The sequence below is a fragment of the Heterodontus francisci genome, chromosome 7, assembly GCF_036365525.1.
Source record: "Heterodontus francisci isolate sHetFra1 chromosome 7, sHetFra1.hap1, whole genome shotgun sequence".
Classification (NCBI taxonomy): Eukaryota; Metazoa; Chordata; class Chondrichthyes; order Heterodontiformes; family Heterodontidae; genus Heterodontus; species Heterodontus francisci.
This window is the reverse complement of record NC_090377.1, coordinates 9213032-9237867: the sequence shown is the minus strand read 5'-3', so window position 1 is coordinate 9237867 and position 24836 is coordinate 9213032. Positions and strand designations below refer to the sequence as shown.

Sequence of the window (24836 nt, the reverse complement as noted above, 5' to 3'; positions counted from 1 at the left end):
ATTTACTAGAATGATACCATGTATGATGAACTTACGTTCTGTGGAGAAGCTGGGGTTCTTCTGAGAGCAGGCAAGATTAAGAGGCGATTAGGTAGAGGTGTTCAATATCACAAATCTTTTGACAGTAAATAAAGAGAAACTGTTTCCAGTGCCAAAACAGTCAGTAACTAGAGGACGCAGATTTAAGCTAATTGGCTAAAAAAAACAGACGGGAGATAAGGGAACATTTTTTTGGAACACAGTAAGTTGTTGTGATCTGGATTGCGCCGCCTGAAAGGGCGATAAAAGGAGATTCAGTAGTAACTTTCAAAAGGAAATCTAATAAATACTAGAAGGGAAAACATTTTCAGGGTTATGGGGACCTTAAGTGGAGAGACTAGAGAAACTGATATTCTCAAAGGAGAGAAATTTGATAGAGATATTCAAAATTATGAAAGATTTTGATAGAGTAAACAAGGTGAACCTGTTTCCAGTGCCAGGAGGGTCAGTAGCCAGAGGACACAAATTTAAGATAATTCGAAAACAAACCTGATGGGAGATAAGGATGTTTTACCCAGGGAGTAGTTGTGATCTGGAATGCACTGCCTCAGAGGGCAGTGAAGCAGATTCAAAAGAAAATTGGATAAATTCTTAAAGGATTAATTTGCAGGCTATGGGGAAAAAGCAGAGGAGTGGGACTAATTGGTTAGTGTTCTTTCCCCCTCCTCCTCTCTTCTCCCACCTCTCCCGTAGGACGCCCACGAGTTCCTGAGCCAGTGCTTGGACCAGCTGAAGGAAGACATGGAGAAGCTGAACAAGACGTGGAAGAATGAGCCAGCGGCAGGCGAGGACACTCCAGCCAGTCGAGCATGTCACGAGGCTGGTGCTGCCAGGGTCTACACCTGTCCTATCGTCTCCAACGTGGAGTTCGAGGTTCTGCACACCATCGATTGTAAGATGTACGTAGGCGGTGAGACTGAGGGGTGGGTCTATACCATGGGCTGCATCTTCATGCCATGTGGCAAACCCGCATTTTCTGCAGTATTTGCCGATCCTCACACTGACAACAGTTGATACCTTTAACCAAGGCAAAAACCCGTCCTGGTAATAAATGTGTCAGTCCATGCCGGGTCAGTTGATCTGGTTATTGGGGCAGCAACTGATGTCAGTATCCCAGGGAAAACCTCAGCCAAGGCAGCCTCTTCCTGTGCTGTATCATTCTATACTCTGTGTAGGACAGTCATGTAGTTGTGGTTGTGCCAATGCCATGTGCAGGTGGGATCAAGCGCATACGTGTATTTTCTTGAAACTTACTGTGACACCCTCATCTCCTGGGGATGCCAAGCAATGTCCAGCAAAATCTCTCACTATTCTCCCTCCTGCAGCCCCAGTCTTGTGATACAGAAGGATCTGGCAGCGTGACCTAATCCTGCCCACTGGGTTAGACTTATTACCCGAGGAGCAGTAAGAGGGTCAGCAGGACTTGAAGTGTGTGCGTTTCTTCCCTCCTGCACCAGTACATCTGGAGGGTCATGTATAAATCTGTTTGCTGTCAGGAATCATTGTGTCGAACTGTTGCATATTTACAAGAACAGTTTAATCTGCATGGTAGCATGTAATCTATTCTGCATTTGACCAATGTGTGTGTGTGTGTAGCTGTCTGCGGAAGGGACTGGAACTGGCAAAGCACAGTATTTTCACTTGGTAACACAGGATTCTGTTTATATCGTAGCTGTTGTGAAAGTGTTACAAAGCGAGAACAATTCAACGACCTTTCCATTGACCTCCCACGGCGGAAGAAGCTGTTGCCCCCAAGATCTATTCAGGATTCACTCGATCTCTTCTTCAGGGTGTGTTTCTCTTGCTTTTCTCGTTGCTGTTACATGTTTGGCAGTGGCACTCGCGCTGCAAAAGATGAAAAAAAGACCCAGAGGAGAGATAGTGGTGTTAGCTGTGGCTCAGTGGGTATCTCTCTCACCTCTCAGTGAGAAGGTCATTGTTCAATTCCTATTCCAGAAACTTGAGCACATAAGGCTGACACTTGCAGTATTGAGGGAGTGCTGCACTGTTGGAAGTGCCATCGTTCGGAGAGACATCAAACCATGGCCCCATCTGCTCAGTCAAATGGATGTAAAAGATCCCACGGCCACTATTCAAAGAAGAGACAGGGAGTTCTCCCCCGTGTCTTTGGCCAATATTTATCCATCAACTAAAGGCCTGCTCGGATATACAATTTAAACCCAACCCAGGCCCGACCCGACCACATCTAACCCGAATCCGACCCGGGCCCAAGTCCTTTGGTTTTTTTCCCAGCACCCGACTTGACTACCAGAAATTAATGGCGTTTATTCTTACTCTTACTTCCCTTTCCCTCCCTGACCAAAAGGCAGCACTGCCACTGTGTCCGACCCGACCCGAGCCCAAATGCCAGACCCGGAAGAGTGACCCGACCCGAACCTGACACGTCATGTCCCGTTTGGTTCGGGTTGGGTAGCCATGCTCTACAATCAACCAACATCACTGAAAGCAATTAACTGGTCATTATCACATTGCTGTTTCTGGGAAATTGCTGTGCTCAGATTGACATTGTATTTCCTACATTGTAACAGTGACCACACTTCAAAAAATAGAACTTAATTGGCTGTGAATTGGATATTGCTGATCACTTTCTCTCCTTTGCTTCAGGCTGAAGAAATTGAATACTCCTGCGAGAAGTGTAATGGCAAAAGTGCAATTGTGACCCACAAGTTCAGCAGACTTCCCAGGTCAGTACCTGAGTGGGTGAGGAGGGATGGGTGGGATCGGACAGGATTGTACCCCACGAAACCAGGGTCAAGTCCAGTGCAGAAATAGGAGGTGAATTCTTTCTGCCTGCAAGTCAAATAAATTTGGGGCCAATCTTAACTGCATTCTGATTGGGGTAGGTCCACAGGCAAAAGTCAAAGATTCAGCAGTAGATGTCTGGGAGGTGTTGCAGGGTGCAGTTGGACACTCTCCGAAAGTTAGGGCTTTGTTCTGTATTTGTCCTATGCTGTTTCTGCCTTGACCGTGTTTGAAGGGGACAGTATGGAGGCAACTTTACTCTGTATCTAACCCATGCTGCATCGCCCTGGGATTGTTTGATGAAACAACATAGAAGGAGCTTTACTCCCGATCTAACCCATGCTGTATCTGCCCTGCAGGTGAAAAAGTGGGAAATGTTAAATCTATACCTGACCCTGGCTCCTGCTCACATGTACTGTTGGAGGTGCTTTGTTTGTAATGGCTAACTGACTTCTTCTTACAGGGTTCTCATACTCCATTTGAAACGGTACAGTTTTAACGTACAGCTGTCTCTGAATAACAAGCTTGGTCAGCAGGTGATCATCCCAAAGTACCTGACCCTTGCAGCTCACTGCACAGAGACTACACGGCAGCCCCTTTCATTATCCTGGAACACCCAAGCTGCAATGTAAGTGAGAGAAAGGAGATGAGGGAGGACAGTTAAGGTAGAGAGAGGGGTAGGCAGAGGGAAAGGGGTGGGGGGTGGGTGGGTGGAGTGTAGTTGTAGATCTGTATCCGTGCAGGGATGTGGCTGAAATAGCCATGATGTTGTAGTATAAGTGTGCCTTGTGCATCTTGAAATGGCATTGCGAAATAGTCCAGAAGATCCTGATATTCCCTATGGTTTGCTGTTAACTTTCTCGGTTTCAGCTCTGGCTCAGTAGGTAGCATTCTTGTCCGAGTTAGAAGGTTTTTGATTTAAGTCCCACGCCAGAGAAATGAGCACACAATACTGACACTCCCATTGCAGTACCGACAGAGTCTTGCACTGTCAGAGGTGCCATCTTTCAGATGGGTCGTTAACCTGTGGCTCCATCTGTCCTGAGGTGGACTTAAAAGATCCCATGGACACTACAAAGAGCGCAGGAGTTCTCCGCAGTGTCCTGGCCAACATTTATTCCTCAGTCAACATTACTAAGACTAGCTAGTCATTATCTTCTTGTTTGTGGGAGCTTGCTGTGCACAGATTGGCTGCCGCGTTTCCTACATTACAACAGTGACTGCACGTCAAAAATACTTCATTGGTTGTTAAGCACTTTGGGACATCCTGAAGGAGTGAAAGGCGCTATAGAAATGCAAGTTAGTTGTTTCTTAAAAGCACCTCTGAACTATCTCACATGCTGCAATGTGTGGAACTTGTGATTCAGGGTGATGGGCGGTGTCTATCACAGTGCACACACTCATATTCTTCCTGATCGCTGCTTTTCACTCTGCTTCTGTTGGGTGATTTCAACAGTCTGTATGCACTGTGGTGTAGATTAGATTGCAGTCGGATTTCAAGGGATAAATTTAGATTTGGGGTTTAGCAAGTCTCAGTGTTTGTATAGACAGGAGTTGGGCAGGATCTGTCTCGGCTGTAATTGTCCTCCATGGTCAAAGAGCCTGCTGATATAACAATTTCCCTTTAATGTAGTAAATTGCCCCAAAGTGTTTCACAGGAGCATTATCAGACAAATTAGGGAATACATTGAGTTCATGTTCAAAGCTTGAAGAAGATTGAGTTTCAGTAACATTCCTAGTTTATATGGGAAGGAAGCAGCAGTTTGTTGCCTGGGCTAATGTACAGTGTAACATGTCAACATCACTGGCTCTGTTTGAATTTCACAGGTCACGACCACTCAAAACCTCACAGTCAGTGAACTCTACAACTACTACGTCCACGCTGGGGAGGTGAGTAATCACAGTTTGTCTCAAAGTCTAACCCAGGGGTTGCAGAGTGCAGGGCAGAGGGAGAAACCCAATGGAACAAGGGGAGCAGTTAGGATCAGGAGTGTGGGATCCAGGGGAAAGTGGGGCGCAGCTGAAGAAGATGGGGTAAAATGCAGGACAAGCGGGAGCTGCACGGTGGGGGAGAGGCAAAATGCTGGAACCCAGCTTTGCGGGGAGGAGTGGAGATGAGAGGAACACTGAAATCTGAGGGAGGTAGACAGTGCAGGGTTTGAGGGGGAGCGGGCACATCAAGTGTTGTGCACAAGAGAATGGAGAGTGTTGGCAGAGTTTGAAGCTTTCTCTTAGTATTTGCAATTAGCCTCAATACCTCTCGGTTCGGAGAAAGGAAATTGCAGCCAGGGTTTGTGCTGCTGAGCTCTGCTGAAAAGTGTGGATGGGTGTTGAGTGACCCCTGCATCAACCTGACTTTGACCTCCCTCCATCGTATTAGTAGGCAGCTCACAGGCACCTGAAGCTTATCTGGCTGGGGTGAGATTATTGTTATGCTCGCCAGTGGAACTGCATCCCAACCAGAGTTGGAACTTGCAGGAGAGGGAATCGACTGTAACAAAATGTAGCCACTGGGTTTATCAAAGATGATTGCTTAATGGGCATGAGGTGGGTTCCTGCCTCCTTATCTTACGGGCTGACTGCTCCTTGCTACCTAATGCTAAGTGTTGACCCGCAGGAAATACTGCTTCAAATCTGCGATTGTGATCCTGGACTCGGACAGCGAGGAGGAGCAGGTGAAGCGGGCGATGGTGATCAGCAGGCAGATGAGCGAGCAGGTTCAGCGGGAGACACAGCAGGAAGAGGAGGAATTGCAGCTGGTAAGCCTGGCTGAGAACTGGTATCCCTGAGGATGTTGTGTTGCTGTACTGCTGGCCCGTATGTCCCTTAGGAAGAAAGAACTTGCATTTATATGGTGCCTTTCGCAACCTCAGGATGTCCCAAAGTGCTGTATAGCCAATGAAGTATTTTTGAAGTGTAGTCACTTGTAATCTGGAAAACATTAGTGGCCTACAAGTGGATTGTTTGGGAGGGATGTTACTATAACAGAGAACTCCTTGCTCTTAAAGGATTTTTAATATCCACATGAGGGGGAATCGGTTTAGTGTCTCATCCAGAAGATGGCATGGCTGACAGTGCAGCATTCCCTCAGTATTGGCACTCGGAGTGTCATAGAGTTATACAGCACAGAAACAGGCCCTTTGGCCCATCGTGTATGTGCTGGCCATCAAGCACCTAGCTATTCTAATCCCATTTTCCAGCACTTGGCCCCTAGCCTTGTATGCTATGGCGTTTCTTGTGCTCACCTAAATACTTCTTAAATGTTGTGAGGGTTCCTGCCTCTATCACCCCTTCAGGCAGTGTGTTCCAGATTCCAACCACCTTCTGGGTGAAAAGATTTTTCCTCAAATCCCCTCTAAACCTCCTGCCCCTTAATTATATCTATGCCCCCGGTCATTGATCCCTCCGCTAAGGGAAATGGTTTCTTCCTATCTATCCTCATAATTTTGTATACCTCAATCAGGTCCCCCTTCAGCCTCTCTGCTCTAAGGAAAACAACCCTAGCCTATCCAGTCTCTCTCCATAGCTGAAATGCTGCAGCCCAGACAACATCCTGGTGAATATCCTCTGCATCCTCTCCAGTGCAATCACATCCTTCCTATAGTGTGGTGCCCAGAACTGTACACAGTACTCCGGCTGTGGCCTAACTAGCATCTTATACAGCTCCATCATAACCTCCCTACTCTTATATTCTGTGCCTCGGCTAATAAAGGCAAGTATCCCATATGCCTTCCTAACCACCTTATCTACCTGAGCTGTTGTCTTCAGTGATCTATGGACAAGTACACCAAGGTCCCTCTGACCCTCTGTACTTCCTAGGGTCCTACCATCCATTGTATATTCCCTTACCTTGTTAGTCCTCCCAAAATGCATCACCTCACACTTCTCAGGAGTGCCAGCCTGGATTTTGTGCTCAAGTCTCTGGAGGAGGGCTTAAACCCAAGAACTTCTGACTCGGGTGAGAGTGTTACCTGCTGAGCCCTGGCTGCAGCTCCTCCATCAGTGCCTTGGTGCAGTATTCCCCAATTCTAACCTAGGTCCCACTCTGAAATGTCAACCTGTCTTTTCTCTCTATAGAAGATGTTCCCAGCTTTTCTGTTTGGAAAAACTACTGAGTGGGCCAAGAAGGCGTTTTTGCGAATTATTTTTGTAGTTTCACTTGGAAAATTTTTACTGGATTTAATTTGATTTATCTTTTTTTTTTCAAAACATTAAAGGAATGAAAATGAACCTTGATTCTGTAATATTGAGCTGTCACCTTTAGGGATCATCTGTGACCAATAGCAGTGATTTTTCAGTTTTTCCTGTGTGAAGAATCTCTGCAAGTGTTAGTGTGCTTCCCAACCACCACTCCTGAAAATTTCCGTAGCTCCTTCCATAGCCTCAGGATGTCTCAAAGCTCTTTACAGCCAATGAAGCACTTTTGAAGTGTATTCTGCAGCCAGTTTGCACACAGCAAGATCCCGCAAACAACAATGTGATGATCAGATCATCTCTGGTAGCAATGTTGGTTGAGGGATAAGTATTGGACAGGACACCAGGGAGAACTCGTTTGCTCTACTTCGCAATAGTGGCCAAGGGATTTTTTTTTTTGTGTCCACCTAAGAGGGCAAGTCTCTGAGATGAGTAGAAAGAGAAGAACCGCTCAGGATGGGGAGGATATCTGGTTGTGAAAGGTTAAGTAAGATAGTGGGGAAAATCATTAAAAGCTTGCTTTAGAAAAGGAGTTGGTTCTGAAAACGTCGTCAAACACAGGTGGATAACTTGCATGGCCTTAAGAAGTTGGCGAGGAGATTGCAGAGGCTGCAGCCAGAATTTTTCAGCTTTTCGAGGGGACTAGAAGGTGGCCAATGCCATGCTCTTGTTCCAGAATGAAGTCTAGGATAATCCGGCTAACTATAGACCAGTTAGTCTAATGAATTTTAAATTCTCATCCTTGTTTTCGAATCTCTCCATGGCCTCACCTCTCCCTATCTCTGTAGCCTCCTCCAGTTCCACAGCCCTCATCTCTGCGTTCCTCCAATTCTGGCCTCTTGTGAACCCCTCATTTCTTTCACCCTGTCATTGCAGCCGTGCCTTCAGCTGCCTCCGCCCTAAGCTCTAAAATTTTCTCCATGAATCTCTCCTCCTTTAAGACCCTCCTTAAAAACTACCTGTATGACCGAATCTTTGGCTCGATGTCAGTTTTTGTCTGATTACGCTCCTGTGAATCACCCTGGGATATTTTGCAACGTTAAAGATGCTATGTAAATACAAGATGTCAGTAATGGGAAAATGCTTAGAATTATTATGACCAGGTGAGAAAGGGGTCTAGGGATCCCTTTCAGCCTTCATCTGGTCTTAATGTAACAGGGTTTAATTTTAAACACACACCGTGTTTTAGCTCTCACTTTGTGAATCATTGTTTACTGCTTTCGAATTATAAGGCAAAGAAGCCAGCACAAACAGGCTTTCTTAGGTTTAAAGGAGAAAAGTTGAAAGTTATTAAACTTAAACTCTAATTTGGTTAACGCCTACGAATACACGACGTGCCCCATGCTAGCATGCATATACGATACACACATGCAAATAGAGACCGAAAAGAGCAGAAGAAAAATAAAGTGCAAAGGTTTGAGGCAATATCTTTGAGGTCACTGTAGAGTCTTTGATTGCAAGTAGATGTTGCTTTTCGTTGGGGCCCAGTATTCTTCTTCAACCTTGTTCGCTGTAGGAGACTTCTGTATCTTTGGGTTCATGTGTCTTTTTTTTTATTCATTCATGGGATGTGGGCATCACTGGCCAGGCCAGCATTTATTGCCCATCCCTAATTGCCCTTGAGAAGGTGGTGGTGAGCTGCCTTCTTGAACCGCTGCAGTCCATGTGAGGTTGGTACATCCACAGTACTAGCGGTTAGATACAACTGAGTGGCTTGCTAGGCCATTTCAGAGGGCATGTAAGAGTCAACCACATTGCTGTGGGTCTGGAGTCACATGTAGGCCCGACTAGGTAAGGACAGCAGATTTCCTTCCCTAAAGGACATTAGTGAATCAGATGGGTTTTTACAATAATCGATGATGGTTTCATGGCCATCATTAGATTAGCTTTTTAATTCCAGATTTATTAATTGAATTCAAATTCCACCTTCTGTGGTGGGATTTGAACCCATGTCCCCAGAGCAATACTCTGGGTTACTAGTCCAGTGACAATACCACTATGCCGCCGCCTCCCCGCGTCTTCAGTGGATTCAGAGGCTTGTGAGAAAGAGATGGGAGCAGACAGGAGAGAGATCTTCAGTCCAGGAGCAAACAGCTTTCTGCCCAAACTGTTCGTACTAATTCAAAAAAACTCAAGTTGCCCAGCAGGTTAGTCATGTGACTAGCTGGTTTGACCATGTCTGTTTGTGTATTCGGCCATCTTAGCAGTCAACCTGGATGCGAGCTCCCCCATCGTCAACATCTGGTCATCAAAAGTCTATTGTGGGTTGAATGTCAGGGAATGGCTGCTTTGTCCTTCCAAACACACACTGTCAATATGCAAATGTCTTTTCCAGCCACGGCTGATCTGTTTAGCAAGTCTTCCTCACTCCAATAACAGTTTAAAATCAATGTTCATGGCAAAATTAATGTGCCTCATTCTTGGCAGGTGGGGGCCAAGCATGACACAATCCATAGTACGATGAAATTCTTGAGCATTTAGAAATGTGCAGGTTTATCAGCAAGGCAAATCTGTCTGGCGGATTGAATAGATAGAGGGAATGTAGTTTGTGGATTTTTCATATGTTTGCTAAATGTCTCATGAGGCTTATTACAAAGATTCAGGCCTATTGCTTAAAGAAATGTATCTGCACAGATAGAAAGTTGGTTGATGTGACAGGAAACAAAGGCTCTGATTAGAGAAGGTTTGAAAGTGGTGAACCTGGTTCTGTGTATATTTGGACAATTTTGACATGGATGTAGAAAGCTTGATACTTGAGAGTGAAGAAGTAATAAATTTGTACAAAATATTGGTTAGGCATAGGAATGTTTTACCACAGGGTAGGGGCCATTGCATCTTTCAAGGGAAAATTGGATAAGTATTTGAAGCAGAGTAAAATGGAGTGTGCAGGACATTGGTGGGGATTGTTTGGAATTGGGCTAGCAGTGAGCTGGCACAGACAGGGATGGGCTGAATGGACACCACCTGTGCTGTAACCATATACGGTTAATCCTGTTGCTGGCTGCAAACTCAAGAATACGCCTTAAATTACTGCTTTCTTCACATTGGTGACAGATCTCTGCGCTCCTCCAATTCTAGCTTATTGAGTAACCCTGATTTTAATCATTGCAACATTGGCAGTTGTACCTTGAGCTGCCTGGGCCCTAGGCTCTGGATTTGCCTCCCTAAACCTCTCTGCCTGTCTCTCCTTTAAGACGCTGTTTAAAACCTCCCTCTGACTAAGCTTTTGGTCACCTGTCCTAGTATCTCCTTATGTGGCTCAGTGTCAAATTTTGTTTGACATCCTGTGAAGCATCTTGCGACATTTCCCTATGTTAAAGGTGCTATATAAATGCAAGCTGTTCTTGTGTTTTGAGCTAAATACCCACTGAATGCTAAGTGATGACACTTGACCTCAATGCTACTGTTGTTAACTGGGACCGGGTCCCACGCCGAATTGTTATCACTGTCTCTTTTTGTTCATCAGGCACTTAAAACAAGCAAGCAGGAGGTGGAGCGCCCGGCCCCGGTACTGGACTCCTCCTTCGACAGCTTGAGTGAAGACGAGTTGCTGGCAGCTGTGCTGGAGATCAGCAAGCGGGAAACGTGTGTCTCCCTTGGCGGGGAGGAAGAGCAGGAGAAGCCGAGCAGCAGCCCGGATACCGGCTTTGGTGATGACGAAGCTCAGGAGTTGCTGGAACAACACGAGGCCCCGGAAGTGGATGGGCCCAGGCCCACTATAGAAACAGGTGGGTCTTCAGGGCAGTGGGGTTGGGGGAGAGGACGATGCTTTTTGGCCACGTGGGCAGGTGTTGGAGAACGTTTTATCATAGAAACCAAGCGAACCCACTCCCCAGCAAATGTGGTACCTCAGCAGAAGACAGGAACAGAAGTAGATCATTTAGCCCCTATTCCTCAATTCAGTGAGATAGTCATGGTTGATTTGTGACCTAACTCCATCTATCTGCCTTTGCCCTGTAACCCTTAACATCTTTGATAGATTTTTGTTAACCAATCATATTTAAAATTAATAATTGGTCTGGCATCTATAGCTCTGTGTGGAAGAGTTCCAAACTTCTATCACCCTTTGCATATAGAAGTGTTCCCTGATTTCACTTCTGAAAGACCTGGCTCTAATTTTGAGGCTATGTCCTCTAGAATCATAGAATGTTTAAGGCACAGAAAGAGGCTGCTTGGTCCAGATTCTTTGGCCTTAGTCCTAGATTCTCCAACCAGCAGAAATTGTTCACTCTATTTACTGTCTGTTCCCCTTGACATCTTAAATTTATTATAATATTTTCTAAATAGAGCCTGCTGCGGTCATGAAAGACTTTGATGAGAATAAGGAGAATAAAACTCCAGAGGGTTCCCAGTGTGAGATGGACTGGATGCAGCAGTATGACCTAGACAGGGAGCGAGAGGAGCAGGAGTTGCAGCAAGCACTGGCCCAGAGCCTCCAGGAACAGGTCAGCGCTCGGAAGATCCGTCTTTGTGGGTGCTGGAGGGGTGGGTGAAGAGTGGTTCTTGTAACCGATCAGGCAATGGGTTTGGATTTTTTGGTCCATTTGATCTCGTCCTTCCAGAAAGCCAATCTGACAAGGCCTCCATTACAACTTCAGCATCCACCTAAACGGACAGGCGGGTGCTCATGTTATTGTCTCATCTAAAGACCAGCACCTCCAACAGTGCAGCACTCCCTCAGCGCTGGCACTGGGAGTGCCACTCTAGATTATGTGCTGAAGTTCTGGAATGGACCCTGAAGCCATGACCTTTAGACCCAGAATGCGCCCTGCTACTCCGTACCCCAGGGCCTTCTCTTCCCCAGGCCCCAGAGTGCCCCGCTCATTGCCTAACTTGTGTTATTTGATAATAGTGCATGTGAAAGTTGCTGTGAATGGCATCGGTCGTTGAGCCAGGGACGTTATTAAACGATTTCTCTGTGACTTATCAGGAGGCCCGGGAGTTGAAAGAAGACGATGACTTGAAGCGAGCCACAGAACTGAGTATCCAGGGTAAGCCACTGCCATGGCTAGTCAGCTTTAACTGAACTGCTGTATACAGTGCATTCTCTTTAAGGTGACTGATTTCTGATGACTTTGCACTTGCTGTGTTAATCAGAGGTTTTGATGTGCATTTGCTGTTATGTAGGCAATTGTGTCAGCCAATTTACACACAGCAAGGTCCCACAAACAGTAAATGGACAAATTCACAGTTAATATTTTTAGTGTTGATTGGGAAAAGAACATTGGTTTAAGACACTGGATGAAATCTCTATCCTTCAGCTAAATTTATGGGATCCTTTATATTGCAGCAGACAGGTGGGTTCTTGGTTTAACATCTCACCTAAAGGACAGCACCTGCAACAATGTAGCACTCCCTCTGTACTTCACAGGACTGCTAGTGTAGTTTGTGTGCTGTAGTGGGGCTTGAATCCACAGCCTTCTGACTCAGGTGAGAGTGTTGAAAACGGAGCCAAGTTGCACTATGTAGATTATGGGCTTTATAGCACAGTTAGATTGGATTCTTCCTATCGTGAGCTGTGTCTAGGAGACTGCATTACATTGAGATGAAGTACAGGTGGGGCAAGCCTGTTGCTGTATAACACTCGGGTACAGTACTGCTGGGTACAGGTCTGGCAAATTAAAGGGACAGTGCCAACGTAGATGCAAATTTGGCTAAAGGGTAGTAAGCAGAGAGTGTTTTTCAGACCAGAGGGAAGTGTGCAGTGGCGCCCCCCAGGGGTCAATATTAGGACCACTGCCCTTTGATAAATATTAATGACCTGGACTTGAGTATACAGGTTACAATTTCAAATTTTGCAGATGGCATGAAACTCAGATGGAGTAAACCATGAGGAGGATAGTGACAAACTTTCATGGGCAGGCACACAGCAGATGAAATTTAACGCAGAGAAAAGTAAAGTGATGCATTTTGGTAGGAAGAATGAGGAGAGGCAATATAAACATAATTTTCAAGAAGGTGTCGGAACAGAAAAACTTGAGATTTAAGTACACAAGTCTTTGAAGGTGGTAGGAAAGGTGAGGAAAAAAGCATAGATCATCCATGGCTTTATAAACAGGCATAAAGTACAAAAGCCTTTATAAAACATTGGTTAGGCCCCAACAAGAATATTGTGTCCAGTTCTGGGCACCACACTTTAAGAAGATGTCAAGACATTGCAGGGACTTCAGCTAAGTTGGGAGATTGGAGATGCTGAGATTGTTTCGCTGTAGAGTAGAAAAAATTAAGGGAAGATTTAATAGTGGTCAGAATTGTGAAATGTTTTGATAGAGTAGATAAGGGGAAACTGTCTCTACTGACAGGAGGGACGGTAACCAGAGGACACAGGTTTAAGGTACATGGCATGGAAAACATTTTATGCAGCAAGTTGCTATGTGGAATGCACTGCCTGATAGGGTGATGGAAGCGCAGAATCATAAAATGGTTACAGCACAAAATGAGGCCATACGGCCTGTTGTGTCCATGCCGACTCTACAAGAGCAGCTCAGCTAGTCTCAGTCCCTTGCCCTTTCCCCATAGTCCTGCAAATTTTTCTCCAGATAATTATCCAATTCCCTTTTGCAAGCCAGGATTGACTCTGCCTCACCCTCTTTGGCAAATTCAAAAGGGAATTGGATAAATACTTGAAGAGGAAATATTTGTAGGGCTATGGAGAAAGTTCAGGGGGAGTGGGACTGATTGGATAGCTCTTCAAAAAGGCATGATGGCGCCGTATGGCATCCCGTTGCTGTACGAATAGGGATGGCAGTTACTTGAGGGGATCTATTCATGTGATAACAAGGAGTGATGCAACATTAAAGTATGTAATGGCTTCTTTTGCCATTTAAGTATTGATGCACTGGTTGATGTGCGATATAACCTACTGCGTGCCTCCATCTGAAGGAGGTGGGCTCTGGAATCAGTTACTCATGGAAAGCAATGTAAGGGCTGATGGTTCTACATGAAGCAGGATGATTGTGGGACTTGCTGCATTCTCATGATTTGATCAGTAATGTCTTTTTGTTTCAATTTTCTTTCAATGTAACAATAATAAATACTTCCTTGCAGAGTTCAATAACTCCATCGGTGATGTCACGGGTTCAGATGAAGACTCCGGCAACGAGGAAATCCTGGACATGGATTACAGCGAGGCTGAAGCTGAGGAGTTAAAAAGGAACGCAGAGGTGAAGTGCGAGGGAAAGAGAACGGGAGCTAATGTTGTGCACTGGGGGAGCTGCGAGCCACACTAACTCTGTTGGATCTTGTCACTGGGGAATGGGCACTACCTGAGGAGGGGCGGTGGCGCATTGCTTTAAATTGTGGGGTCATGGCGTGCCACCCTCCCCACCCCACCCTCAGCTTGTGGGGTGAGGAAGTAGGCTGTGTTTCCGTTGGCTTCCCGACTTGTGGGGTTAGCCTGGATTGAGAGTTTGGGCAGCTGGATTGGCCTGGCTTGTGGGGTCAGGAGGTGGGGCAGTTTTGGTATGGGTGTCCTGTTATTGAATCATAGAATGGTTACATCACAGAAGGCCATTCGTGCCAGCTCTCTGCAAGAGCATCTCAGTTAGTCCCACTCCTCCACCCTTTGTATCCCTTTTGAAAGCCACAATTAAGTCTTCCTCCACCACACTCGTAGGCAGTACATTCCAGATCCTAACCACTTGCTGTGCATAAAAAAAATTCCTCATGTTGCCTTTGTTTTTTTTTTGTTGTGTTGGCTTGCTACAGTGGATGTGCTATTACCTGTTGACAGTTTACTGACTGGCTCCTGTTCTTGCAGACGGGTGAGCTTGCACATTCATATCGACTGATCAGTGTTGTCAGCCACATCGGCAGCTCCTCCTCCTCTGGTAGGTACTGGGATACTCTGATTTTGGAACCAGATTTAATGATCTGCATAAACAAGAAAAAAAAATGAGATTGGGATGGTGTGGATTTGTCAGTTCGACAGAAGTATTTTGTGCTACTTGAAAAACCAGAGGACACCACAGTTTGTTGCAGAAGAGTCTTTAGATAAAGTTATTTAGCACATATTGCACAGCCTTGCTGCCTGCAAGTTAGAAGTTGTGCAGCTGACATCACCATGGAGTCAGTTTCCACATTTAAAAATCTCACTGTTGTGTTAAATCCCTTTGTGGCCTCCTTATCGCTGCTTTCTCCAGCCCCCACAACTCTCCATTCCTCCAACTTTGACCTTTTATGCACCTGTTGTGGAGGACTTCTCTGTTTTTCGAAATAGTGGCCTTGGGATCGTTTACACCCACCTGAGGGCAGACAGGGCCCTCAGTTTAACATCTACCCTGAAAGATTGTACCGCTGACAGTGTAGCACTCCCTCAGTACTGCAATGTGGGTGTTAGTCAGCCTAGATTGTGTGCTGAAATCTGGTGGAACCCAAAACGCACAACCTTCTAACTGAGGCATGAGTGCTACCCATTGAGCCACAACTACACTAAGCTGGAGTTTTAAAAGCCTGTAGGTTGTAGATAGAAGGGATGACTGCAGAAGGGTGGCACAGTGGTTAGCACCGCAGCTTCACAGCTCCAGCAACCCAGGTTCGGTTTTGGGTACTGCCTGTGCGGAGTTTGCAAGTTCTCCCAGAGACCGCGTGGGTTTCTGCCAGGTGCTCCGGTTTCCCCTCTCAGCAAAAGACTTGCTGGTTGATAGGTAAATTGGCCATGGTAAATTGCCCCTAGTGTAGGTAGGTGGTAGGAGAATTGAGGGAAGGTGGGGATATGGTAGGGAATATGGGATTAATGTAGGATTAGTATAAATGGGTTGGTGATGGTTGGCACAGACTCGGTGGGCTAAAGGCCCTGTTTCAGTGCTATATCTCTCGATGACTCTAAGGTGAACAGTCCAATGGTTTTGAGTTCTTGGAAAAGAGTGAGTTGGAGTATGGAATTATGAGCCGTGATTTCAGCTCAGTGAAGATGCTAGAAATAAGTGTGTGTCAGGCAGTGTGTTCAGAGTTCAGCAGAGGAAAACATGAAAATTCAGGGTCACTGACCTCTAGTCTTTATTTTACAGGTACAACTCTGGCCTCTTGCGCATCTCCCATTTCCTGCACCCTACTGTTGTCTGCTATGCCTTCAAGCACTAGGTCTTAAGTTCTGGAATTTCATCCCTAAACCCCTCTCCCCTTCTCCTTTAAGATGCTGCTTAAAACCTACCTCTTTGACCAAGCTTTTAGTCATCTATCCTAATATCTCCTCCATTGGCTCATCTTAGGATATTTTGCTACTTTAAAGGTTCTATATAAATCCAAGTTGTTGTTGGATGTGATTAGGCAAGAGGGATTACCTATGGAACAAGCTCTTGGTTTGCATCTTGTGTTGGATTGGGAGTTCTAGGAATGACCTTCTCATTTAAATATGGCCAGAAATTAAACCACAATTGTCAGAATTTCATCTTTTTCCTCTGCTTTTTCAACTGACAATTAAGGGGCTTTGCTGAGACTACACCTGGAATACTGCATACAGTTTTGGTCAAGCTACCTAAGGAAGGATATACTTACCTTAGACAGGGTGCAACAAAGGTTCACTAGATTGATTCCTGGGTTGAGAGGGCTGTCCTGTAGGGAGGGTTTGAGTAAAGTGAGCCTATATTCTCTGGTATTTAGAAGAATGCAAAGTGATATTGAAATATAGAAAATCCTTAAAGAGCCTGACAAGGTAGATACCAAGAGCCAGCTTCCCTAGCTGAAGAGTCTACACACTAATGGTCATACTCTGTCACCCAGTTAAGACTGAGATGATTTAATTTCTTCACTGAGGGTTGTGAATCTTTGGAATTCTCAATCCCAGAGGGATGTGGATGCTCAGTTGTTGAGTGTATTTGAGACAGAGATTGATAGATTTTTGGACACTAGGGGAATCGAGGGATATGGGGAGAAGGCAGATAAGTGGAGTTAAGGTAGAAGATCAGCCGTGATCGAGGGGCTGAACGGCCTACTCCAGCTCCTATTTCTTATGTCGTTGGCTAATTGCTCTTTGGCTTTTTATTTTGTGAAGGGCACTACATCAGTGATGTATATGATATAAAGAAGCAGACCTGGTTGACGTACAACGATCTGGAGGTGTCCAAGACGATGGAGGGCACTGTGCAGACAGACCGAGACAAGAGCGGCTACATCTTTTTCTATATGCACAAGTAAGAACTGGATGAGTGCGGCCCCTGTCTTTTCCTCCCCAAGTCCCCATGATGTTGGCTCCACTCGTAAACCTGACTGCTGGTTGATTTTACCTGCTGTGCATTTTGAGGAAAGTTGCATTTTTGCTTTATAGAATAATGCTGGACTTTTCTTCTCGGTGACTGTCACTTCACTTGGTGATTAGCTCAGCCCTAAACTCAACTCTGACTTCAATTCCTAGTCTCTGCTGACTTAACTGATCTCAGGAGGGACAATAGTTGCATCTCCTAGGTTAAGTAAAAGAAAATCAGACATGTATCCCAGCTCCTGCTAATTACCCAGGAACTGATGTGTGTGTTTTGATGTAATAAACTGCTTTGACCGCATACCTGTGTTCTATAATTAACACCCCCACCCCGATCCCATACCTGTCTTACTGTGTAATAAAGTGATAAACCTCCCAATCCCATACCTACGTCACTGCAATAAACCTTCCACCACCACCCCCCCCAAATCTTGTACCTAGTAACATCTGATAAACCTCCGCTCTCATTTCTGTCACTGTGTAATAACCACCCCTTTCCACACCAATCTCATACATGTGTCACTGTGATAAACTTAATGTATATTGCTGGCTTGAGATGGTGCCTATATAGTCCCCCCTCTGTGTACGTGTGGTGCTGAGTGAGAGCGATGCCAGGTAGGGCCTCTGTGACACAGTACAGTGGTGCCTCTGATTCCTTGTGTGTGGTGTTGGTTGGAGACAGTGCCTGTGTAGGCCCCCTTTTCTCTGTGTGCACAGTGTTGGCTGGGAACGGTTCTGTTACTAACCAGTTTTTCCATTCTCCTTTGCGACAGAGAAGTACTGGAAGAGTTGGTAGAGGCGGAGAAATGCTCACAGCTGACTGGTTTGGACTCTAGCAGGCCAGTGCTGCAGCCCCTGTGACAGTGTGCGGACTATAGCACAAGAGCCGCTTGTGCTAGCACTCTACTACCAGGGACCGAATGTCGTTTACAGCTGGTCCTGGGCTAAATACCTCCTAAAATAGTGATAGATCTACACCAGAGTGCACTGGTCCGGGGCATTCACCCGTTTGGTCTTTCGGAGCCAGGAAGTGGTGCTGAAGGTCGATACTCTGGGATCACAGTGTGGTGAGCTTGTTCCTGACCAGGACTGGTACCTGAACTTTATTACACAAGTCCTGCTCAAGTACTGGTGTCAATCTGTCACTATTTCCAAAGATTTCCAAGGAATTCAAGATGGAATTGTATCACGAGGCTGCTTAGATGTGAGGGATTTCTGTCTTTTTTTTAAATGAAAAAAATCTAAAATTGCTGTTCATGCCCTGAAGCGGTCTGTGTGTGTGTGCGCCAACTAAGTAGAGCAAGTGGATCCAGACCCAGGTTCATGGGCACAAGATTCCCCATGATACTCGAACCTTAAGGTTAAACAGAGGGTTTAGGTTTGGTATGTATAGTCAAGCTGTAAAATGTAAGGATTTTTTTCCTGAAGGTCAGAGCATTAACACTGTATTTACATGTTCTTATGGGTGTGAGATATCTTCCTTTTGGAGAGGGGAAGACGCACAAGGTTTGAGCTTTACTTGTGCAACTGACCGGTTTCTGCGGCCTCCCTGTCCCGTTAGGACCCCACACTAAGCCCCTTTCCTCCCACTTACAACAGCAGCTGTGGTTTTGGTAAAGCTCACTGTTCCAGAGAAAGCCATGAGCGAGGTGTCCCTGAATCACTGGAGAACTCTAATTACAAGGATGCGTTTAGTCGCAGAGGTATCAGTGGCACTGGGGTTGGGACCTTGGCCAAAATGCAGACCAGCCTGAGGTTGTGTGCTTCGATCTATTACTATCCCTGTTCAAGGAGGTGGATTTTTAAAAATTATTTTGTTCTGCAGCTGTTTCTAAGTTGTTTGCGTTGCTGGTGACTTGCCGCCTTCCTTTGCCGGGCTGAGAAGAGATGTTTCTTAGTTTCAGCCTGACCATTTCACGCTGTACCTCATTTGCCTCACTCCTGCATGTTGAGGTCCTTGCATTAGAAACCATTCCCTCACCCACAACCTCCTCCACTGTCATGTCTCCCTAAGGGAGATCGAAGCACCTCTTTTCCCATCTGACAACAAAAGCCGAGCCCCAGTAACTGCTCAATGAGTGAGGGGGTAGCCTAATATGCCGGTAGCTCGGAACCAATAGGAAGGGCTTTCCTCACTGGTTCATCTAAGCTCCATGTGATAGTCATTTCCTCGCATACCTGGGCACTGTGTTTGTACAATTAGTGTTGAATAAATTGAATGTTTTTGAAAGTACTCCTGTATATCTGCAGCATCCATGAGATGTTGCAATGTTGATGCTTTTGTTTGTGTAATGGAATTGTTGACTATCGCCAGTCCTAGTTGAGGCTCCCAAGCTACGCTGTCTCAGCAATTTTAACCACCTTGTGCTGACAAGGGTCAGAGTTCACAGCTGGTAACCCCAGAGACAATGCGTTGGTGTTTTATTGGGGGTGTAGAGTATATATTTGAGACCTGTCTCTCACCAGCTGTTTGCAGTAGAGGCAGTTTGACAAATATCTGGAGTCCGACTGCCTGGAGTTGTCAAAAAAAAAAAGTATATTTTCTTTATCTCTCTTCCGCCTTCTGTCGCTGCCTCCATCTCTGTCTGCTCCCTCCCTCCCTTCTCTCCCTCTCTGTGACTCAGTCAGCTCCCCTCCCCCTCTTTCCAGCATTGATGCTGCTCTCTTCATTCAGCAAGCTGAAATATTCTGGAAGCTGTTATCACTTCTCTCTGGTGTGATCGACTGTTTCCACAGTCCCAGGATTTTAGCTAGAGTTACAATGTCTGTTCTTGCCTGCATGTCTGCAGCTGCTCAAGGGAGATCAGAGTTTCTTGCTGTCTTGTGTTGCTGCTCTTGGTTTTACCATTGCAGGTGGAGACCCTTTCTCGCTGCGAGTTTTAGTAAACTAAGTGCCAGTCAGGCTGTGGTTGGCGCCACAGTACTGTGGCTATTTGAGAGATGGTTATCTTTTGAGTCTGTGTACAGCTGCTTGTAGGCTGTGTGCAGCAGGAATGAGATCCTGTCCCTGCTTCCCTCGCCTTCTGAGATTCTGCTGTACTTAATCTAATAGACAGCTGAGAACACCCAGACAGAGATGCTACATGTTCTGTAGCCATGGCCCAGACCCAGTCACTGGCACATTGCAATGCAGCAAATGGGACTGCTCTTGTCGCTGCAACTTCCAAACCTCATCGTTTCAACAGCTCAATACTCGTGACTGCTATCTGTTCTGTTGCACCTATCAGCTGTTGTAACCATAATTCAGCCTCCAGAGGGTGGCCAGGCTCCAGCGCCCCATGGCGATGTTACTATAACTACTACACGTCTGCGTTGCATTGATAGAGTGCTTCATCTCCGAACAGTGTCCAGAAACACCCAACCTTTCAAACTGCTCCTGGTTTAAAGAAACACAAAGGTATTTGTGCTAAGTAAATTGGTATCCACTTCCTTTGTAATTAATGTAAAGAATGGACACTGGGTGAAGACCTACCCCCAGTGAGTGCCACATGGAGGGCTGGTGCCCTCTGGGTATCAGCAGAAGCTGCTTTCTATTGTGTGGCAAGGCAGATTAGTATCTGAGCCCAGTAGTTACTTCAGTTTTTGTTATGGATTAGGCTCTGTCCCTTGGGAGAGGGGGCTACTAGCCCTGTGGTGGGCGGGGTGGGGTTGGGTGGAGGTGTCCCAATAGGGAGGGGGCTGTTGCCTGTGGGGGAGGTGCCACATGCTTTGTCCCTCGGAAAGGGTGGAACTCTTGTGCTTTCTAATCTTCTCGAGCCTAACGAATCTCCAGTCGGTTCTAATCTGCTTCCATGAAGTGCCTCACTGTCTCAATTCTTTTCACCTAGCACTTGGTGTGGCAGAGAGTGGAACAGCCCTCTACACTCTACATGACCAGCTCTCTGGTTTTAATATCTTGTCCCCTTTTAATAATGTGCCTGGTACACGTACCTGGGATTTGTCCTCACTTCTCTCACCCGCTCCTCTGCCACCACATTCAAGAATGGCACTGAGCATAAACAGCACCCAGTCAGAATTGGGTTAAGGCCTAATGCACAGGACCTGTGTTCTAGCAGATGAAGGCATGTGATGATCATAAACCAAATAAATCCAGACATTCACTTGCACCGTTTATCACTATGGAGCATGTAGACCTGGGATCACACTTTTGATCTGGGAGAGGATGTCACTAAACCACGGTGCCTATGTGGCCTTTCCCATGACAGAAAATGGGAAACTATATTGTTTGGAAAAGAATTGGAAAACATTCAGATTCTTGATGCCAAACCCCAGCTCACTGTGGGGATTAACTATTTCAACAGTGAGCAGTGCTACCAGAGGGTCATTTCTTTTGGTCTCTACACTTGTCAATTATCTTTGAATTGGATAGGAGCAAAACAGCTATCAGTGCCATCCCCACATGCTGTGATCAACAACTGCACTCATTAGACTGCTCCATAACCTGCTTGGGATCTGTATTAGTTCAGCATTCCTCAATAATGCTTCACAGCTCTCCTCTTCTGCTTGTCAGATGCTGATAGATTGTGCTGCTCTGGAAATTAATTCCAAGAAGACTCCCCTTGGGTGTGACATGTGTCTCCCCCATTCCTCCATAATTTAAACCCTCAGTCCCCTCTCGGCCTATCTGTATAGTGCTGTCACTCAGTATACTCCCCTCTTATCTGTAGGCCTCCCTCAGGGGATATCTATTCTCTACCATTCCTTGGTCCCCATTCGTGGGAAGATACAACTACTGAGTGTGTCTCTGTCCCCTCTGTCATATCTCTACACTCAGGATTTATCTGTACCTAGGGAACCAGCTCTATTGGCACCAATCACTGAAGTTCTTATACATATTTGTTAATAAAGAGGATTCTCTGAAATGTACACCGCTGATCCCTTTTTTATATTGTGGGTTATGATGTGTGATGCGAGGAGAGGACAGCTGAAACATCCATCACTTCTGAGCCCCCCTCCCTCTCCCAATATTGACCAGGAGAGTGGGGCAGGAAACTCTGGGGTCTGTGGGAGGGATGGCCAGGGAGTGGTTGCAAAGACCACTTCCTGTATCGGTGTGTGGCTGCAGGAATGATGTGAGGGATGGTTAAGTGAGCGTTACCTATTCTCCCGATTGACAGGCTGGCACTGAGGGTGATGATGGGAACCCAATGCAGCACAGCCTATAAGATGTGAAATTGTGCCTCATCAGGTGCCCCTGATTATTATGGGGAATTGTTGGAAACAACTGCATCCCTAGCTCTACGGTGCAGGGGTGGCACAGTGCACGGGCCTGCATGGTCCAGTGGTCCGGCTAACCCCCTCCGCGGTCCAGTGGTCCGGCTAGCCAGCTCCGCGGTCCAGTGGTCCGGCTAGCCAGCTCCGCGGTCCAGTGGTCCGGCTAGCCAGCTCCACGGTCCAGTGGTCCGACTAGCCAGCTCCACGGTCCAGTGGTCCGGCTAGCCCACTCCACGGGCCAGTGCGAGCTGTCAGTCGTTTGGATTTACAAAGTTGCGATAAGCTTGTTTGCTGACCGTTTATTTTTATTCTGGTTATTAATTCTGGCCCACCTGCCAGCCCTGTCTCAGTGGCTGGACCATCCCATATGACTGCTCGTATTTATATAATATATATCCAGATATTTATATGTGTAAATGAAATTAATTTCATGTCTGAAAAAAGTATAACTCTTGTGTGGGATGTGACATTTCTTTTTGACAAAAGGGCTCTGTTCATAAAACCTTCCCCCCCACCCCCCACCCTGTTTGGTGCATTCAATTTCCTGTGCTATGGCGGTTTCCCTTGAGTGTGACTGAGAGCAGCACGTTCCTGTGTTTGAGGTGTTTTTTTCTGTGTTTTAGCAGATGAGTTTTGCCTGTGACGATTGCTGCTGTCCCTGTGATTTGTTTTTGTTTTTTTTTAAACAGCCCATGCAGAGGTTTGTGACAATAAAACATGATTCTGTTTAAAAACCCATTGGTCTGCTCTCATGCTGATTTCCTGTTTGTCTGTAATTTTTAAAGGAAAGTGAGTCTTTGTGGGGTGATGGTGGCTTGCCCTGCTCAGACACTGCTATCCCACTCGGAGAACCCATCCCCCAGCCACTCTGAGACTCCTGCCCTGTTAAATCCCTGATGCCTTTTGCCCAAGTATCAGCTATTCTTGACGCATCAACCCAGACAGTGAATGTCAGCAACATGTCACCATCAGGCTCCTGCTGGGAGTCACTGGGTAGCAATCGTCAGGAGAAGGAACTCTGGCTGCTGCAGAGGGTGGGCAATGGCTGCACCTGTTTGCCAATGAGATGGGATTAACAGCAGGATGCTGACAATTTAAGAAACCGTTGTGTATGAGGGTAATTGGGTTGGTGAAAGGAAATATCTTGCATTTACCACCAATGCCACCTTCTCGAGGGCATTTGGAAGAATGGACAATAAATGCTGGCCTTGCCAGTGATGCCCACATCCCATGAATGAATTTAAAAAAAAAAAAAGCTTTACAGCAACAAACCACATTTTTATAGCGCCTTTTGGATAGTGAAACATCTCAGGCCCTCCACAACTTCAGGATGTCCCAAAGCACTTAGAGCCAATTAATTCTGAACTGTTGCTATTGTAATGCAGGAAATATGGCAGCCCGTTTGCAATCCCTTTGTACTGCATTGAGGTGTCCCAAGGCACTTCAGGAGCAATTAACAAATAAAATTTGAGAATGAGCCCCATAAGCAGATAGTGGGACAGCTGAGCAAAAGCTTGGTCAAAGAGGTAGGGTTTAAGAAATATCTTGAAGGATGTCACAAAAATGTGCTATGTCGAGTGATGACTTTTTTAATCCACCAGCCGGACACCTGAATTAAATTTTAAGGAAACAGATAAAAGGTGACTACAAGCAGCTAAGATGGCCTCCCCAATTTGCATCACTACTCCACATTCCAATGCATGGAGATTGAGATGAGTTGTCTGCACTGTCCCCGCAAGAACAGTGACCTGGGGAATTTGAGTGAACTAAACTGGTGGAGACAAACCACTCAGACTCTCACTTAAACAATGGGACCCTGGTTGTGAGAAGGGAATTCCTAGACGTGGATTGATTAAGTTGCAAAAGGGAATACACACAGGTAAGCCACCATGCTTGAATCATTGGGTGATGGTCCACCATCTGTGTACTTAAGCTGGTGTTTTCTTTGCAGCAAACAAGCAGCTAGAGACTGACAAGAGAAGACCCAAGTGGGGTCCTTCCTTTCTCTCCAATGCACCTTGCAAGCTTTGAACCCTGCCTGCTGGCCTTAACCACCTAGGCCGGACACTGCTGCAGAGACCGCTTGAAGGAAATCATCTACATCGCTGTCTCCAGGAGAACCACCGAATCAGCTGTCCACACCTTCAAATCGGAAGCCTCAGAACCACTGAAGCCAGCCGAGTCACCAACCTCCACAGACTATACTTTTTAAAAATTACTCTGGACTCTAATGTGACTAATTTGTCCTTCCCCGATCTGTAACCTATTTGTGTGTGTGTGAAAGTTGGAGCGTAGTTTATTTTACTTAGATCGGTTTCAGTACAATAAAGCTAATCTCTTAAACTCAAGAAAACCTGTCCGATTGGTTCTTTTTATGATCATAGCACATAAATTGTTAAACATTCACTGAATTAACAGGTATATCCACTTT

At 45.9% G+C, this 24836-nt stretch overlaps 1 protein-coding gene across 3 annotated transcripts in view; it reads left to right on the top strand.

Moving 5' to 3' along the window:
* usp37 (ubiquitin specific peptidase 37) overlaps positions 1–24702 on the top strand; it is a 52421-nt gene extending 27719 nt beyond the window's left edge. Inside the window, exons 12-24 of one of the 3 annotated variants that reach the window (XM_068034766.1) lie at positions 733–938; positions 1712–1829; positions 2665–2744; positions 3266–3430; positions 4630–4692; positions 5420–5561; positions 10463–10724; positions 11284–11441; positions 11927–11987; positions 14044–14159; positions 14756–14825; positions 16988–17126; positions 17965–24702. In XM_068034766.1, the coding sequence (XP_067890867.1) occupies positions 733–938; positions 1712–1829; positions 2665–2744; positions 3266–3430; positions 4630–4692; positions 5420–5561; positions 10463–10724; positions 11284–11441; positions 11927–11987; positions 14044–14159; positions 14756–14825; positions 16988–17126; positions 17965–18052 (1668 nt within the window). In that variant the 3' untranslated portion in view covers positions 18053–24702. Of the gene's footprint in view, positions 1–732; positions 939–1711; positions 1830–2664; positions 2745–3265; positions 3431–4629; positions 4693–5419; positions 5562–10462; positions 10725–11283; positions 11442–11926; positions 12052–14043; positions 14160–14755; positions 14826–16987; positions 17127–17964 lie in introns of those variants that run through there. The other 2 variants (XM_068034767.1, XM_068034769.1) reach the window with 2 other exon arrangements.
* Positions 24703–24836: the final 134 nt, after the last annotated feature.